Source organism: Nomascus leucogenys, chromosome 20, assembly GCF_006542625.1.
Source record: "Nomascus leucogenys isolate Asia chromosome 20, Asia_NLE_v1, whole genome shotgun sequence".
NCBI lineage: Eukaryota > Metazoa > Chordata > Mammalia > Primates > Hylobatidae > Nomascus > Nomascus leucogenys.
Window position 1 is genome coordinate 78646612 of NC_044400.1, and position 19782 is coordinate 78666393.

A 19782-nucleotide genomic window follows, 5' to 3' on the forward strand; every position below is an offset into this window, starting at 1 on the left:
CACTGACAGATCTCTCCACCCTGGCCCTGCCCTGATTCCCATTTGGCAGAGAGCTTTTATTTGAGGGGCAAAGCTCTCATTAACTCATGATGTGCCTCTGTTGGCTGAGGAGCCATGAAAAATGCCTTAGCAAAATTCCTGGGTCTTGGCAGGGAAGAGGTTAGGCAGTCTTAAGACCTTGGGCAGGCTGGCATGAAGGCATGCCCTCGGTCCACACAAGAGAACGTTTCAGATCAACTCATTTTATTTGGTAAAATAGTTCTAGATCCAGCCATTCACAGGCGTTGGTTAGAAACCACTTTTGGTATCTGGAAGAGGAAGGGGTTTGACACGAGGACTTAGAGGCTTCCTTACACAGTAGACACTGCAAATATCAGGAGGTCAGGCGCACAGGAACCTCGAGAAACAGCTGCCAATTCTCAGCTCCTGCTGCACCCAAGCGGTTGGGCCTGGGAAGGATGCTGGAGACCCTGGCACAGCCCTGGGCCTGCCTGCAGCAGCTGCTGGAGAACAAGGCATCTCCACTCTTGTGCCTGTCAGCGGTCATGTGAAGGCAGCTTGGGGGTAGAGTCTAAGGGAGGCGGGGGCTTGTGGTCTCCAGGCTTCCAGGCTCCTGGGCTTCAGGTGGGGCTTAGAAGGGCTGAGACATCAGCACACAGAACAGAACAGAACACAACACAACAGAACAGAACACCACCTCCATTAAATGTTAAAAGTTTGGCCAGCATGGTGGCTCACGCCTGTAATCCCAGCACCTTGGGAGGCCAAGGGGGGCGGATCACGAGGTCAGGAGATCGAGACCATCCTGTGAATGGTGAAACCCCATCTCTACTAAAAATACAAAAAGTTAGCCTGGCATGGTGGCGGGCACCTGTAGTCCCAGCTACTAGGGAGGTCGAGGTGGGAGAATGGCATGAACCCAGGAGGTGGAGCTTGCAGTGAGCTGAGATTGCATCACCGCACTCCAGCCGGGGCGACAGAGTGAGACTTCGTCTCAAAAAAAAAAAAAAAAAGTTCGCCAGAAGTGAGAGTTAAATATATCCCATCAGCATGTTCAGCAGCACTGAACTCGTGGCCTGAGCACTGACTGTGCCAGATGGGGCTTGGGATCCAGCAGGGAACAAGGCAACCCTGTTCCCCTGACCACAGGGCCTCGTGAGGGATCAGCCAGGAAGTGAGCACAATAGCACAAAGGGAGGGGGTGGGGAGCTGGGGCTTCCCGCGGGGTGAGCTGCAGTTTGGGGTGATGGAAAAGCTCTGGAGAAGGACGGTGGGGATGGTTCTAGGGCAGTGTGGATGCCTAACGCCACTGAACAGTACACTCGAGAAGGGCTCACAAGGGAAATTTTATGATGTGTCTGTTTTGCCACAAGAAGAAATAATAATAATATAAAAGGATGTTTTCAGAGAGGCTTAATAATTGCTTTTTAAGACAAAAGATAACCAGGAGTCAGGGCCCATTTAGATGGTGCGCTGAGGAAGGGCCTCTGAGACTTTGGCCTTGGAGCTGCTAGCTGTGGGTCAGGAGGGGCCGGTCATCTGGAGTTCGCTTCCCTCGCTGTTTCGAAATTTCAAATGTCTCATCTCAGAAAGCAAGTGGGTGAGGTGACAGCTGTGTTGATTAGCTTTATTTAATCATTGCATGTTGTGTGTTGTGTGTGTGTATATATATACACACACACATATATCAAAATAGCACATCGTACCCACAAATGTATACAATTAGAACTCATATTAATAAAAATAAAATTTTAAAAAGAAGGAGCCAGCCACACAGCCTCTGGGAAGGGGACTCTCCGGAGCCAGAACAGAGTGAGCCTGAGGCCGGGGTGGCCGGAGCCACATGAGAGGGACCTCGGATATGGAACAAACATGGGTGTGAAACGAGTTCGAGAAGCTGTGGCAGGGCAGGCTAAGCTGAGAGGTGAGGGAGGGAGGAGGTGGGAGTCAGGAGGTGGAAAGGCTGAGCTCTCTCCTCATGGCCTGCTGAAGCCCTTCATCCCTCGCCACTGTCCAGCACCCCACCCACCACCCCTCCTTGCTCCCCACCTGCTGATCTCTGCAGGGTCCCTCTGATCTCCGTCCCAGGCCAGTTCTTCTTCCCACTTCCTGCCACACCTGGATGAGCTGATCCTCTCCAGGACCCCCCAGCCAGGGGTCTGTGCACGGAGCTTCCAAATGCCTACCCACCACGCAGATTTCCTCTCCGAGCCCAGCCCCATATATCAAACCCCACCCTCCCTCCACTCGGGTGTACCTCAGGAACCTCAGCAGCTCAAACTGACCTCAGCCTCATCTCCCCCAAACCAGTTCTTCCTCCTGCATCCCCATCTCTGCAAAGCACCGTCAGCCACCCTTTGACCCAAGCCTGAAACTTAAGTGTGCTCTCGTATTTCCCTGTTTTATTTATTCCCCAGCAAAGCCTCTGAACTGTAACTCCAAGATGTCCTTGTCATCTGCCCTCTCCCCTCCAGTTCTCCTACCTCTGCCCAAGGCCAGGTCACCAGGTTATCTCACCTGGTTAACCACCACAGCCTCCTATTCACCCCCAGCCACCGGCATGTCCTGCTGGGACCTACCCTGCAGGCAGTCAGAAGTTGACCCAGTCATCTGGCAAAGTGAGACCCGTTCATACGCAGACTATGAGGGTGTGGTGGGCCTCTGGGACCTGGACACAGCCCAGGACTGCTCGAACTCAGGATGTGTGGGAGCCATGTCTGCAGGTGAGGCTGGGAGTGAGTGAAAAAAGCTTGAATCCCAGGAGCACCTGAGAGACCCTGAAGGGCCCCAGCAGGAATGAACCTGCAGACCACCTGTGATTTCTCCAAGAGTAGGTCTTTCTTTCTGGTTGAAGAACAACAAAAAGAATGAAGACCCCTCATATTTCTACAACACTTGCAAATGTTTTGCCTCATTGGGAACCTCAGCACAGAAGCGATTATTATCTCCAATTTGAAGGTGAGGAGAGGGACTTGCCCAAGGCCACATCTCAGTGGGACTCTGTATCCTGGGACCTCTACAGCCCTCAGGGTCACCCAAACATGACCATCATGGAAGTGACTTTCTCCTAAAACACCAAGCTAGCTGCTGGAGTGTGTGCTGAGCATCCAGCGAGCTGTGTGCATTCAGCCACAGGGGAAGCACTGGGTGGAAGAATGCTTTCTGCTCGTTGTGACTCACACGGGCTTGGATGAGACACTCTGGGAAGATTCTAATTTCAGATCCGGGGGTGGAGGCTGCAGTGTTTGTTCGCCTCTGCTGTTTGCCTCTCTCAGCGTCAAAGCCAAGTTGTCTGTACCCTGAGCTGGGCGCATCTGTCTGGACAGGAGTAGACCGGGCAATTGGGTTTTAAATAGAAAGGCAAATCCAAATGACACCAATCCTTAGAGCTAAACTTGGTAAAGGGCAGACTGAAAGCATCCTCCTCAGGACAGAGATTTGTGAATGGAAACCAGAGTTCTGCAGAGGCGAGTGTGAGCCAGAGCTCTAGCAGAGGGGAGAAGTGGTTTCTGGATGCTGTTTATTTTCCTTTTTTTTTTTTTTTTTTTTTAACTTGGAAAGTTGAGAGTTAGGATATGATGAGCTTAGCTGCCAGGCAGACTGGGACATTGGCACCACCTTTTGGAGGAGATGGGTTGGAGCCCTGCCGGAGGAAGATAACGCGGACCAGGGAAGGGAACTTGGCAGCGTCCCACGGGCCGGGGCAGAGTCACCGCTGGCTCCTGCAGGGCTCGGTCACAGGGGTGCTTCTGACAAGCAGGTCCAAGCAGGAGACCAGATGGGATGCAGGTCAGGGAGGCAGGCAGGTGTGGACTCATTTTGAAGAGCCAGAGAAGGGCGTCCAGGCCTCGGCTTCAGGCAGACCTCCTGGCCAGGCAGGGAGGGGGTGGGAGGGCCAGCTCAGCATCTCCCGGTGTCTGCCTTTGGTCCCTCTGGGGCATCTTTTTGCACAGTGTCGACTCTGGCCCACCCTGTGTGAGCTGCGTCTCACCTGCGGAAATGCTCCTGATGGACAGCCTCTCCTCCACTTTGGCCCAGCCTGGGTAAGGGGCCTCTCTGCTCAGGGCTGCCCTGATCACTGCACCCCTCACACCTACTCGGGGATGTTTGTCTCCTGTGACCCCCCCCGGGGGGGGGCAGGAATCCCATGGGGTTCAGGGTTCAGCTCCTAGCCCAGGGGTCGCACATATGGACTGAATGAGTCAGTCAGTCCCCTCCAGAATGGGCCGAGGGGCCAAGAGGGAAGAATGAATGGGAGTCCCTCCCAGCCCTCCCTTCCCTCTTCACAGGGTCGGAAATCCATTATGAAAGCCCTGGACGGGGCTGCCGCAGCAGACTTCTGGAAGCCATTTCCTGTTTTTGAGGGTGGGAGGGATCTCTCTAGACTCTTCCAAGCCTGTTGCATCCGGACCCCCGTGTTGGCCGGCTGCCTTCTGGGCAGGTGCAAGGATACCATTGGCCGCAGTATTTGTAGAGGTGACAGACATCAGGGAAGAAAAGTGGTCCGTGCGATCCTCCCACTGGGCACACGGGCTCTCTGGCCTCACTTTTCCCACCTGAGAAATGGGGATCATCATACCTACCTAGCAGGTATGCTGTGAATATTTCATAAAATAAGGGCCTCACCTGACTGTGTGTCTGCCCCTGACCATGTGCTGGGCCCTGTAAACTCTGCACCCATTTCTCAGAATTAGGCTTCTTTTTTTTTTTTTTGAGATTTTTATGATATTTATTTTACATTTAGTCAACAGAATTTAAATATTTTAAAATAAAAACTATCCATAGGGAGAAGATTCGATTAAGCAGGATGTACCATTTCCTAGAGGAGTATGCTGGAAAAGCTTTCTCTAGGTTTTTTTTTTTTTAATAGCCAATCAATAGCTTATTTTATTTTATTTTATTTTATTTTTTACTTTTTATTATTATGCTTTTTTATGGTACATGTGCACAATGTGCAGGTTTGTTGCATATGTATCCATGTGCCATGTTGGTGTGCTGCACCCATTAACTCGTCATTTACATTAGATATATCTCCTAATGCTGTCCCTCCCTCCTCCTCCCATCCCACAACAGTCCCCGGAGTGTGATGTTCCCCTTCCTGTGTCCATGTGTTCTCATTGTTCAATTCCCGCCTATGAGTGAGAACATGCGGTGTTTGGTTTTTTGTCCTTGAGATAGTTTACTGAGAATGATGATTTCCAGTTTCATCCATGTCCCTACAAAGGACATGAACTCATCATTTTTTATGGCTGCATAGTATTCCATGGTGTATATGTGCCACATTTTCTTAATCCAGTCTATCGTTGTTGGACATTTGGGTTGGTTCCAAGTCTTTGCTATTGTGAATAGTGCCACAATAAACATACGTGTGCATGTGTCTTTATAGCAGCATGATTTATAGTCCTTTGGGTATATACCCAGTAATGGGATGGCTGGGTCAAATGGTCTTTCTAGTTCTAGATCCCTGAGGAATCTCAGAATTAGGCTTCTAATAACTGGCCATTAGTCAAATGAATCTGTCAAGCATTTCTCTTTACCATGTTTTAGAATGTCGTCTCTAATTTCAAAAAACCAGCCTCCTGGGCCCCCAGAACCCAGTGCAGGTACCATATGTCTCCCCCAGAATAGTAAGCAGTAAAAATACACCATTTAAAATAGAGGCTGGTTCCCGATTTGGAGGAACCACTGCCAGCTCCGCCTGGCACGATGCTAATTGATTTGTTTTCTTTGCTCCAATAATCCTTTCCTGTCAGCACCTTCCTCTCCCCCCTCTTTCCTGGCTCACTCTTCCAACTCAGCACCAAAAATAGCCCCGGCCCAGATTGCTGGGTCCCAGGTTGGAATCACTTCCTCGGGCTTTTTCTCCTCTCGTTTCCATGTCACCACCTGCAGAGCCCAGGGCCCAGTGGAGGGTGTGGACTGCACAGAAAGGGGCTGTGATGGAGAAGCAAGCCCTGTACCCAGACCCCTCCCCCCCGGCTGTGTGTGAATAACACCAGTGCCCATTCATTGGGATCACAGTGCTGGGAGAAATGGCAGTGCTGAAGACATGAGCACTGCCAGGCTGAGAGGCTGGCAGCAGAAGCAGACCCACCAAGAGGACACTAGGGCCACCAGGCTGTAGCTTGTGTATGCACAAGATGCTGGAGGGGGCAGAGGAAGGAGTGGAATAACTCCCTATCATAGAGGGCTTCCCGGAAGAGGCGCCCTTTGAAATGAGTCTTGCAGAACAGGGTGCTCGACAAGCAGATAACAAGGGGAAGGGCATCCCATCATCAAAACAGGCTCATATGTATAAATGAGAAACATTTAGGTTTGTTGAGGTTGTTCAGAATTTTGTACTCAGAAAATTTGAAAGAAGCTATTTTGATTTGATCACACATGGATTTTGTGTCATTTTGAAAAGTGAAGGTTTGGTTCTGAGACACCAGTGGCAGGAGTGGGGGTGTCTTGGTCCCACTGTGCATTCCACCCAGAGGGAACAGTACACACACAAGTGGTTGTCAGGATGCAAACGGCCTCCACTAACTGGAGACACACAAGGAGTTTGCTGTGGCTGATGCCAGGAGCCTGAGGGGTGGGAGGTGAGGCTGGAGGAGAGGCAGAGCAGGGACCCCCACCTGCTTGCCTTTGGGGTCATGCTGTCCTCTCTGCCTGAAACCCTGTCCCTCAGGTCTACCAGTCAAATTTCCATCCATTCTTCAGGCCTCATCTGGGTGTCACCACCTCCGGAAGCCCTCCTACCTGCCTTTGTACCTGATCAGCTCCTGGGTGCCATTTTCCGTCTTCTGTGCTCCCACAGAGCCCTGTGTTTACCTGAATCCTTGCTTGGACCATGTGGTTTTGCAATGTGGAAGAATGAATGAATGAATGAATGAGCCTTCATTCATGTGTAAAACTTTGAGTGCTGAAGATGAATAAGTGGATGAGTTTTTTCTATGAGTTTTGCTCTCCAGGCTACTTAAATGTTCATAAGGTTGTTTTCCCCCCAGAGGTGAAAAACAAACAAACAATTCCCTTAGGAGTCGCAGACTGAGATGGCATTGTTCATTCGCTCATTCCTGCATGCGCTTCTTCATGTGTCCATCAGGCGGGATTAACGGCCAGCTCCGTGTCAGTTGTGTTTTGCTCAATGAACAAAAATAGCGCATGGGCCAGTGAGGATGGTGGACGCATAGTTGCCTCGTAAGAACATTTGAAAAACTGTATCATGGAAAAAGTGCTTTAATGAGGGGAATTTGGGCTTCCCTGGCCAAATGGCACAGACGTGTGGGTCAAAGTTGAATGGATGATGAATGAGCCAAGAAGTCCTGAGGACTTCCTTCCTTCTTCCTGGTTATCCAGGGAATCCACGTGCAGTGTATGCAGAACTTTGGGAGGGGCAGGCTGGGCACCGTGGCTCACGCCTTAATCCCAGCACTTTGGGAGGCCAAGGTGGTTGGATCACCTGAGGTCAGGAGTTTGAGACCAGTCTGGCCAACATGGTAAAACCCTATCTCTACTAAAAATACAAAAATTAGCCAGGTGTGGTGGCGGGCACCTGTAATCCCAGCTACTGAGGAGGCTGAGGCAAAAGAATCACTTGAACTTGGGAGGCAGAGTTTGCGGTGAGCCGAGATCGTGCCGCTGCACTCCAGCCTGGGCAACACAGCGAGACTCTGTCTCAAAAAAAAAAAAAAAAAAGAAGAAGAAGAAACTTGGGAGGGAGAAGGATGATGAGGGTGTGTCACAGAGACGCAAAGCCCAACTAAAAGGGCTCCCTGGGGCCAGAGCTGGAGCTATTTGAGCAACAAATATCAGAACAGTCTCCAATTACAACTAAAGCGTAAAATAAATATTTATAAGCTCATAGTGATATAAATAAATGATTGAATGAGTAAACAATGGAGGGGAAGAGACAAACCTCTCCCATGCTAATGAATTCCAAATCATAGGTGTGGCTCTTCCGTCTTCGAGGAGGGGGTAACTCCCACCCCTCAAGCGTGGGCTGTGCATGGTGACTTCCTTCCAAGAGGACAGTGCGGAAAGGAGAAGAGTGACTCCACCAGGGAGGGTCTGACACGCAGGACCCTGGCCGGGAAGGGCAGTGCTGTCGGTGACAAGTCTGCTGACAGCCGGCACTTGGTGTGGTGTACCTCACTCACCCCTGCAGCCTTCCTCCCAAGGACCCACAACCCCATCCGATGCCCAGAAAAACATCAGACAGACCCACATTGAGAGGCATCCTCCAGTGTGCCTGGCCAGCCCTCAGAGCTCACGAGGTCATCCAGCACAAGGAAAGTCCCCAAACTGCCCCAGCCTAAGATGTACCGTGGTGCCCTCGTGGGATCCTGGGACAGGAAGAGGAAATACTGGTGGAAGCTGAACAAAGCGTGGCATTTGGAGAACACTAAGGTGCTGATGCTGGCATCCTCCTTGTGGTGAATGTCCCAGGCTAATGCAAGATGTTAATAACTGGGGAACTGGGTGTGGTGTAGACAGGAACCATGAGGCTCAGCTAAAATGCCCCATCCTGCATGGGCGCATCCTGCAGTGTGTGGCTAAGAACAGAGCTCTGGAGTCAAACACTCGGCTCCTGACCTCAGCCCTATCCTGACTGTCCGTGTGACCTCCCTGTGCCTCACTGTCCCCATCTAGCACGCAGGAACTCGCTAGGTATCTCTGCAACTTTTCTGTAAATCTGAAACTATTCTATCAAAGTAAAAAAGTAAATTCCTTCTAGCTCCACCACTTAAGACCAATCACTCTTACGTCCCGCCAAGCGGCCTTCCATTCTTATTTCTGGCCGTTTCCCGTTGATAAAATTATACCTACTTATCCACTCACTTGTCATGAACAGAATCATAACAGACTGCTTTATCACCATGTCAGTGTGGTATGTACAGTAAGTGTACTTCCTTGGAATTTTGCACCCTGCTTTTATTCTGAGCACATAAGCTCCTCAGTCGTTACGTGTTCTTTGCCAACATTATTATGTAATCGAAGCCTCCCCTAACCAGCCCTCAGTTCTTCCTTGTCTTTTTCCTATGGATAAACCACACCAGGAGGCACAGCTCTGAGCACACACCTTCGTCTGCATTTCAGGGACCAAATTCATCCAAGGAATCGCTGTCCATGGAGGCCACATCGTTCTCTGTCAGGCCCTTGGTGTGCTGGAAGAGCAGGGTTTTGTGCTAGCGGAGATTAATGACCGTAGCTGGGAAGTTCATGAAGGTTTCCCTGGAAAGAAAGAATGTATGGGATCACCATTCATTCACTTAAAGGCAGGCACTCCATGCAGCCCATTGATTTTTGCTCCATGAGCTTAATTGTCTTCTGGAGATATTTTGGGGTCTGGCAAGGCCACCATAGTCGCCCCGTGCCATTGCCCACTGCCCTCCCCAGGAAAGCTGTGCTTATCTTCAGCAGGGCTGGTCCTACCCAGCCCCACGTGAGGCCCAGCTTAAATGCCCCATTCTGCATAGGCACACCCTGCAGTGTGTGGCTAAGAACAGGGCTCTGGAGTCAAACGCTTGGCTCCAAAGGGAGACTTCTTTGGGACTTGCTTTGGGTCCCCTGTTAGGACGAGGACCATGTCCAGTACAGCCACAACTGCTCTCCTGCTTCACCCCCATCTCTGCGGCGCCCAGTGCCTGTGTAAGCCAGGATTCTACATGTTTGTTGAATAAGGGAATGAATGAGGGAATGAATGAATGAGTGAATAAATGAATGAACGAATGAACATTGTGTGCTTGTAGGATCGGAGCGAGGGGTGCACACTCAGTCTCTGGGTAACCTGGTTCAAATTCCATGGCTGTGCGACCTCAGGTAAGTTTTGTCTGCCACCTTGTCTGTCAATTGCAAAGCAAAATGGCCCCGGGGCCACCTGTGAGTGTCTGGGTGTCTGTGTCATTCCGAATGTAGAGATGCGATGTCCCGAATCTGACCAAGCCACCAAACCCAGCTGGGATAAGGGTGTCTCCTCCTAAATGACCCACTCCTGTGTGGGCCCCTTTGAAAACCTAAACCAGGCCACCCCCACCCTTCCTCACGCCTCCCTGGAGACCTCCCAGCCCGAATAACAGGATACTCGGTTGGAAGAGCTCTTGTGTGTGTTTCCTAGGGTTACCGTTGCAAAGACCCACAACCTGGGGAGCTGAAAACAGCAGCAATGTATCCTCTCTCAGTCTGGAGGCTGGGAGTCCAAGATGTCGGCCAGGCTGGTTCCTTCTAGGGGCTCAGAGGGACCCTTCCTTCTGTGCCATTCCCAGCTTCCCGGGCTGCCAGCAATTCATGGCCGTGGTGGTGTGCAGATATGTCCCCCATCTTTGCCTCTGCCTGTGTGTTGCCTACTCTCTGCATCCCTACCTCCCCTCTCCTTATAAGGACACCAGTCATTGAATTTAGGGTCTACCCTAAATCCAGATGGCTTCATCCTGAGATGCTTAGCCACGTCTCCAATGACCCTATTTCCAAGTAAGATCACAGTCGCAAGTACTGGGGATAGGGATGTTGACTGATCTTTTTGGGGTCACTATACAACCCACTGTACCGCTGTCCGAGGCCTTGCAGAGCCAACCCCTGGCTGCTGCTCCAGCCCCATGTCTGCCTCCTGCTCAGTCCCCTACATCAGCACCTCGGGCCTGCCCCCGAGTTCCCCGGGGACCCTGGGCTCGGCGTTCTCCTCTGCTGAAGGTAGTGGGCCCCACCCAGTCACTCCCTCCCCGTCCATCCCTGGTCCTGCTTTGGAGCAGTTGTCCCTGAAAGAGAATTTTAGACAGGGTCTTTGAGTGCTCACCTGTCTTGATTCTCTGGAATGGATTCGCATTCATGGCAGAGGCCGTGAACCCTGCGTTTATGGTGGAGCCTCAGTGCCCAGAACAGTGGCCTGCACTCCATGAATGAATGAATGAATGAATGAATGGCTATGATTACCACTGAGCCAGCTGGGTTTGGGGGGAACCTGCCATTTCTGCAGTACCCCCTCCCTGGCGTGTAGGGGGGCCCAGCCCAGGCACTCATGAATGAATGAATGAGCAAATGAATGAATGCATGAATGGATGGCTACAGTTAGGCCGAACCAGCTGAGTTGGGGGTGGACCCGCCATTTCTGGGCACCCCTCCCTGGTGTAAGGAGAAGCCTGACCCAGACACTCCATGAATGAATACATGAATGAGTGAATGGCTATGATTTACATTGAGCCGGCTGGGTTGAGAGCGGACCCACCATTTCTGGGCACCCCTCCCTGGTGTGTGGAGAAACTTGGCCCAGGCACCCCATGAATGAATAGACGAATGAGTGAATAGCTATGATTCACACTGAGCCAGTCAGGTCGGGGGTGGACCCGCCATTTCTGGACATCTCCTCACTGGTGTGCAGGGGTGAGGGGCTGGCCCAGACGCTCCGTGAATGGACGGCTATAGTTAGGCTGAGCTAGCCGGGCTGGGGGCGGGCCCGCCATTTCTGGGCACTCCTCCCTGGTATCAGGGGGTGCAGGGGAGAGGCACACCCGGCCCAGGCCTCACAACCCCCTTTCTGGTGTGGGGGAGAAAGATGCACCTGGCCCAGGCCTCACAACCCCCTTTCTCATGTGGGGGAGAAAGATGCACCTGGCCCAGGCCTCACAACCCCCTTTCTGGTGTGGGGGAGAGAGATGCACCTGGCCCAGGCCTCACAACCCCCTTTCTGGTGTGGGGGAGAGAGATGCACCTGGCCCAGGCCTCACAACCCCCTTTCTCATGTGGGGGAGAGAGATGCACCTGGCCCAGGCCTCACAACCCGCTTGTGTTTCAGGTCATCCTTGTCAGCTCCTCACTCAGTGACCGGGACCAGAGCCTATTCCTTAGCGCGGACGAAGGCGCCACCTTTCAGAAGCAGCCCATTCCCTTCTTCGTGGAAACTCTGATTTTCCACCCTAAGGAGGAGGACAAGGTCCTCGCCTACACAAAGGAGAGCAAGGTAAGATGTATGGGTGCCACTAGCCTGGTCTGTGGGGCTGGGGTCTGCTCGACCCACATGGAGGTGAGTGCCCACTTGGAGCAAGTGGGACTCGGAACCCCTGAGCTGGCTGAGGAGGAGCCTCCCGGGGCTGGGGGCCGGGATGCTGGACCCCATCATCGCCCTCTCCTTGGTGCCCCCTCAAGGGACTGCGCCCACTTGACTGTGCTGTGGGAGCTGAGGGAAGTGCTGGTGGGCAGTGCACCGGGCTCAGAGGCTCGAGAGAGGAACCAGTGAGTAGCAGGTGATTAGGATCATGCCACTCGCCATCCCTCTCTGCACACCAGTCACAAGGGCCTTTCTCCACTTCCAGAACATTCCCCACACCCTCATCAGACCTCACTAGGCTTTTCCCTCAGTCTGGAATGCTCTTCTACCCTCACCAAGAGCGGTGGCTTGTTCTTCCCCAGATCAGCATCTCCTCCTCTGGGAGCTGTGCCCATGGGGTTCAGCAGGGAACTGAGGCCTTGTCCCCGGGGGAGTGGGGGAGTTGGGGGCTAGCCTGGTGGGGAGCACTGGGCTGCATCTGCAGAGAGGGGCCCAACTGGGTTCTGAGGCTATGGAGGGAGAGGGCCCCAGGGGCTGGGGAGGGCCCAGTAGGAAAGGACTTTGTTCCTTTTCTGCAGCCATGGGAACAAATGGCCACAGGCTCTAGCTTAAGCAACAGAAACTTATTCTGTCACAATTATGGAGGCCCACAGTCCAAAACCAGCGTCGCTGGGCCAAGATCAAGGTGTCAGCAGGGCTGCGCTTCCCCCTGGGCTCTAGGGAGGAGTCCAACCCTGCCTCTCCCAGCTGCTGGCAGCTGCCAGTATCTCCTGGCTATGGCCACATCTCTGCACCTTCAGGCTTCAAATCTCCTCTGCCCCATCTCCACACTGCCATAAGTGTGTGTGTGTGTGTATGCACGTGTGTAAGTGTGTGAGTGCATGTGAGTGTGTGTGGGTGTGGGTGTGTCCGTGTGAATGGGTGTGAATGTGTGGGTTTGTGGGATGTGGGGGGCTGTTAGTGTGAATGTGACTGTGGGTGAATGTGAATGTGTGAATGCAAGTGTGGGTGTGTATATGTATGTGTGAATGTGGTATGTGTGGGAGTGTGTATATGAATGTGAGTGAATGTGTGTGTGAGGGCATGGGCGTCAGTGCATGTAAATGCGTGTTCACGTGTGAGTGGGTATGGGTGTGAGACTGAGTGAATGTATGAGTGTATGTGGGTGTGAACGTGTGAATGTGTGGGTATGTGTGGGTGAGGTTGTGTTTGAGTGTGAGAGTGGGTGCGAAGGTGTATTTTAGTGTGTAAATGTGTGTGGGTGTGAGTGAGGGTGTGTGTGATTGTGTGTATGAGTGTGTGGGTGTGTGCGTGAAAGTGAGTTTGTGGGTGTGTGTGGGTGTGTTTGTGAGAATATGTGAGTGTGGGTGTGTTTGTGAGAATGTGAGTGTGGGTGTGAATGTGAGTGTGGGTGTGAGCATGTGTGCATGTGAGGTGAAAGTGCATGTGTGGGGGTGTGTACATGAGTGTGCATGTGTGAGTGCGTGGGTGTTTATGAGTGTGAAACAGCACGTCTGTGTGCTTGTGGGTGTGTAAGAAGCTATGTGAGCATGTGTGAGTGTACGAGTGTGTGGGTGTGTATGAGCATGTGTGGGTGTTGAGTGTGAGAGCCTATGTGAGTGTGAGTACATGTGTGGGTGTGTATGAGCATGTGTGGGTGTGTGTGAGAACCTATGTGAGTGTGTGTGTGAGTGTGAGCATGTGTGTGAGTGTACATGAGTGTGTGTGGATGTGTATGAGCGTGTGTGGGTGTGTGTGAGAGCCTATGTGAGCGTGTGTGTGAATGTGTGTGTGTGTGTGAGCGTGTGTGGGTATGTGTGTGTGTGACAGCCTATGTGAGCGTGTGTGAGAGTGTTTGAGTGTATGTGGATGTGCGTGGGTGTGTGTAGATCTCCCTCTGCCCCTGCTTTCTGTAAGGACTTGGGCTTTTGTTAAGGGCCCCCACAGATAGCCTGGGGTGATCTTCACATCTGGAGACCTCAGCGATCCCATCTGCAGGCTCCCTTTCTGCCTTGTGAGGTAATGGTCCCAAGTTCTAAGGATTAGGACGTGGATACCTTTTGGGGGCCACTCTGAACCTAGTACCTCTGCCCAACAGGAGGTGTGGGCTCCGCAGTTGCAGGAAGAGCCCCGGTAGGAGGCCTGGCTCTGGGTAGAGCAACTGAGCCAAACTGTGGCTGAACAGTCAGGGAACGAGAGGAATAGTACATGCCTCTCTCTCTCCAATACGCTGAGGCTTCCCACAGGCAGAATCCAATCAGAGGCTAGAGGAAAGAGGCTGTGGAACTGTCTACACAGGTCAGTCTCAGGGCCAGAGAAGGGTGCATCTGTCTATGTAGGTCAGCTCCCAGGATCAGAGAAGGGTTGGAAATAGGCAGCATGGACCTGGAAGGCAAACACAAGCTGCCCAAATCAGCAGCCTTCCCCGTGCCACCCCAGGCCAGCTTGGGCCCCAGTATTTCATACCCTTCCATATTCCTGTGCCTCTCTTTCTCAACACTGATCACAATGGGTATCTATTAGTCCATTTTCACACTGCTATTAAGAACTACCTGAGACTGATTAATTTATGAAGAGAGAGGTTTAATTGACTCAAAGTTCCACATGGGTGGGGAGGCCTCAGGAAACTTACAGTCATGGTGGAAAGTGAAGGGGAAGCAGGCATCATCTTCACGAGGCATCAGGAGAGAGAGCACAAGTTGGGAAATGCAAAATACTTTTAAACCATCAGATCTCATGAGAACTCACTCATTATCACACAAGAACAGCATGGGGGAAACCGCCGCATGATCCAATCTCTTCCCACCAGGTTCCGCCCTCCACATGTGGGGATTACAATTTGAGATGAGATTTGGGTGGGAACACAGAGCCAAACCGTATCAGGTCACCATATATTTGTGAAGTCATTTGATTATTGTCTACACCCAATACATGCACTTGTGGTAAGCTCTTTGAGGGCAGGGAAAGTGTCTGGTCTTTTTCACCATTTTAATCTAAAGTGCCTGGCTGAAAATATTAGTTGGATGGACAGATCAAGGTTGGATGGGTGGATGGATGGGTGAGGAGGGATGGACAGATGAATGAATGGATGAATAGATGTATAGGTGATGGATGGATGGATGGATGGATGGATGGATAAATGGATGGGGATGGATGGATGGATGGATGAATGAATGAATGGATAGATGGGTGGATGGATGGGTGAGGAGGGATGGACATATGAATGAATGGATGAATAGATGTATAGATGATGGATGGATGGATAAATGGATGGATGGGGATGGATGGATGGATGAATAGATGGATGGATGAGTGGATGGATGGGTGGATGGATGGATAGATGAATGAATGAATGAATGAATAGATGTATAGATGATGGATGGATGGATGGATGGATAGATAAATGGATGGATGGATGGATGGATGAATAGATGGATGGGTGGATGGATGGATGGATGGATGAATAGATGGATGGGTGGATGGATGGATGGATGGATGGGTGGATGGGGATGAATGGATAGATTGGTGGGTGGGTGGATGGATGGGGATGGATGGATGGATGGGTGGTTGGATGCATCTGTGGACAGATGGACGGTTGGATGGATAGATGACAGATGAATGGATGGATGGTGGATGGATGGGTGGATGGATGGATGGGTGGACAAATGGATGGGTAGATGGATGGATGAGTGGATGGGGATGAATGGATGGATGGGTGGGTGGTGGATGGATGGGGATGTTAGATGTTAGATGTTAGATGAATGAATGATAAATTTCTACCAACAGGGACTGTCCAGGTCAGGGACCTCCAAATAGAGATTCCTGGCTGTCCTTTGCCATGGCTCTCGACAGGATCTGGCCTCCTTGCCAAGGTTTGGTCCTCCCTGACTGGCGTCCCTGCATTTCTCAGCCTCCTGGGCTACCTCTTTGCTCCTGGCACCTTCCTTGGGGATGGCTTGTGCTTCTGGGTATTAATAGCACTACTTAGCCTTCCATGTAATTAGACTAAAGCACAATCACGGAGACTTATTTTCCCGCAGAAATTGACTGCATTGCAATTGCTCTTTAATTTATGGTGCCCTGAAAAATTAATGGAGCTGAAATCTCAGTTATTTGCTTTGGCTCTTTTCTGTGACTATAAGAGAAGAAAAAGGGAAGAAAAAGGCTTAGTTGCAGTTGTAAAAGGAATGAGGAATTTGATGAAATTAATAACAATGACAATAGGGCTTTCGTTTTTGAGGAGGCTATGCAGTTTTTCAAAGCTCTCTAATTCCCAAGAAGCAGGGTGGTGTTGTTGACTCCAACAAATCTGGTGTATTAGGCAGGTATCTGCAACAATCATACTGAGTAACACACAGCCCCAAGCCTCAATGGCTTACAGAAACAAGCATTATTTCTTCTTCCTGGGGCTCTGTGGGTTGCCCAGCGGCTCTGCTGGGCTTTGCTGGGATTGGCTATATGAGGCTCCTGCTTACTGGTGGAGTTCGCATCCCCATACGACTCTTATGCTGAGAGCACGCTATTCTCATGATGGGCGGCAGAGGCTCCAGGGGTTGCAGAGCAAACCACACAAGCAGCTTTAGCGTAACAGCTTTGACCTGAAAAACATCACATCTACTCACACAGCATCGGCCAAAGCAAGTCACATGCCAAGCCCAGAGTCAATCGAGTGGACACAATTGCTCCGTTCTAAGGATTTGCAGATTTGTGCAAAGCCAAAGGCTTGCCTCCCCTTCCTTCCCTACCTTTTCCTTCTCAGATGCCCGCCCTGCCTCCAGCAAACACTTATCCACCTACCCTCAGACTGCCCTGTTCCATGACTTTACGACGCTTCCCTTATCCTCATTATAATTTGGGTCACTGTGAGTCTGCCTTACTTGGAGCCTGGACAGCCTTCCTGGGTGACAGCATAATACACATTTCTTCCAAGGCTCAGCCGACTGCAGTAGGCCCTTGGGATTGGTAGGACGTGAGAGCCCAGCAGTCCCTTCCCATATCAGCTTCCTGGGGGCTGCTGACGTGAAACTGACCAGCCTGTTTTCTGTGTGCCTGGTCTTCAGACCTGCTTGCTGAGGCAGAACCCTGGGCACTTACTTCTAAAAGCATAAACTCGCTTTCATATTTTATTGAATTTTACTCCCCATCAAGCACTTCTGCTTCCCAGCACTGTGAGAAATTGATCTGAGCCCAGGATTGCCTTTTAGAAACTTAGTAGGGCAGAGAAGACACCTTTGGGTGGGCAATCAGGGAAGACTTCCTGGAGGAGGAATGTTCGAACAGGGGCTTAAAGAATGGATCAGAATGTATCTTTACTTTGTAATACATCTTCAGAGCAGTAGAGATGATCACATATGACAAGAAAAAGAAAAACCCTCACAGTCCCCCAGCCTTAAGTAAAGCAGTGTTTGCGTTGATCAATATTAAAGAAATAGTAGAAATTGCTGGCAGTGGGTGTGAGAAGAGCCCTAATATGGAGTGAACAGAGGTGCAGCCTTCACGTTGGCTGCTGTGAGTATCAGCAGGTTCATGAGCTGCCCAGCAGAGCTACAAGCTTCAATACCACATTGATGGCTCACTCTGACCTCAGACTTCAGGACAGGGAAGAGATTGGGCATCTCTTGAGTAACAGAACAATTCTCTTAGCAATGAGAAGCCCTCACTCAGCATGTGTTCATTTTGCTCTAAGAATTTTCATCTGCTGGGGCTCAGGGCAGGAACAATACTCCCCTCTGGATATGTTCGCAGAAAAGGGATTTAACAGGAGAGAGCTGTGCTTTCTAAATTGTTGGGAGATAAGGGAGAGGGTTTTAGACTAGACCCCCCTTCCCAGGATGCCTCCTGAAAGCCTGCAGTGTGGACCCACCAGGAAGCTTCTACCTCTGCCCATCAGGAAGGTGGGGGCCAGAACCTCCCAGACTTATCAAGCTGAAAATCATGTGGCTGGTGCAGCTGATGTTGCCATTGCTACAGCCTGCACCTGGTAACTTCCACAAAGCCAGAGACTGGACACTGGAATGTGGAGTCCAGCTGCTGCCTTCACCACCACCACCTCTCCACCCTCCAGAGCTGGAGGGTGGACACGGCAGTATGTCCTTTGACCTTGCTGGCAGCACACATGGCCCAGTGGGGCAGGAAAAAGCCTCTGCCTCACCTTCACCTTCCAAAACTGGCAGGAGTGCATCCACCTGACCTGGAAATCTAGCAGCAAGGGAGTCCACGCAATGCTGGGCTGTAGCTTTCAGGCCTCTGCAGTGAAATGAGGCACCCTGGAATGAGGGATGAAAGCATGTTGAGTGCCACCAATCACATCCAACTGCCACTAAGAGTCCAGGGCAGACTCAAAGCACCTCCAGAAATCATGGGAGACACTGGCACGCTCTTCTATGTGCCCTTCCTGGGCCCTCAAGCTGCTCCTTTCCCTCCCTCCTGTCCTGCTTCACTCTGACTTTTTATCTTTTTATCTTTATATGAGAGTAGGAGGTGTGTCCTCCCTCACCACCTCCACTGCTTTCTGCGACGTCAAGTGATGAAATTCACCCTTCCACAGGATGCGTCCATGCAGGTTTCAGCTTCAGTAACTGGGCTGTCCTGGATGTGTTTATTCTTGTTTATTTGCTGGTGTTTGTCTTTTATTAAGCAGAAATGTTCTATTTCTGCAGCAATTGATGGCAGATAGTAAAAGCGTCTCCCAGGCAAGCGAGTTGGAAAGGCTTCATAAAGCTCCAGGGCAAGCATCATAAATGCAAGTGCATGAGGCAGTGATGACAATGATAATGCCATCCATTAATGTGGAGGCTTTATTACCTTGCTCACAGGAACCCATGGTGATGACTCGCCTTTTATGCATGTATTGACTGTGGGTATGAGCAGTGCCCTCCCGATTTGGTAAACTGAGACATGAGATAGAAGGTGCCTGGCCTGAGTCACTCAGATGACCCAGAGAAAGGGCTAGAGGTGACTGGCCATCCTTCTTGAAGGCAGGGGTGACTCCTCAGCCCCTGGTACAGTCCTGTGAGCTCAAGTCTGTCAGATGGGAATTGCTGACCTAAGGGAGTGCTGTATGACCTTGAGTAACTCACCTAACCTCTCTGAGCTTCAGTTCTTTCATTTGTCAAGAGGGAAAATTGCCAGCTTATGGGTGTGTTTGTGAGTGTGTACATGCCGTGTGTGTGTGTACATACGTGTGTGTGTGTGTGTGAGTGTATGGGTGTGTGAGTGTGAAGTGAGGTGGCATTCAACAAGCACAGCTCAGTGCCTGGCTCCATAAAGGCCACAGCTGCTGCCAGGCTCTCTCACTGAAGCCCAGACAGAAAAAGAAGTACACCCAATGGCTGGAGCTGCAGGTGTTTATTGAACACATGCTGCATGCCAGGCACTGCTCCACAAGCTTAGTAAAGGCTCCTTGCCCTCATGAAGCTTGTGTTCTAGGGAATGAAAACTTTCTTTAAAAAGTCCTTTCTGAACATGAAAGGTGATGGCTTCTTACCACAGCTGTGTGCCAGTGAAGCTCCGGTTACAAACCCAGGTGACAGCCCATGGTTTGCTGACACCTGCTCCAGGGTCTATGGTATACCATCTCTGTGTACCACTGTCTCTGGCTGCCTTCCTGCTCCCAAGGTCACAGTGAGTGGTTGCTACAGAGACCACACAACCCACGTGGCTGAAAATATTTACTGCCTGGCCCTTTACAGAATGCACTTACCAGCCCCTGCCCTAGAGTCAAACGTGTTCATTCAGTCAGCAAATGGGCGTTGCGC

At 51.1% G+C, this 19782-nt stretch overlaps 1 protein-coding gene across 3 annotated transcripts in view; it reads left to right on the forward strand.

The window, feature by feature from the left end:
- SORCS2 (sortilin related VPS10 domain containing receptor 2) overlaps positions 1-19782 on the forward strand; it is a 537963-nt gene that overhangs the window by 422997 nt on the left and 95184 nt on the right. For all 3 annotated transcript variants that reach the window (XM_030801231.1, XM_030801232.1, XM_030801233.1), the window contains exon 4: positions 11774-11938. In XM_030801231.1, the coding sequence (XP_030657091.1) occupies positions 11774-11938 (165 nt within the window). The remainder of the gene's footprint in view (positions 1-11773; positions 11939-19782) is intronic.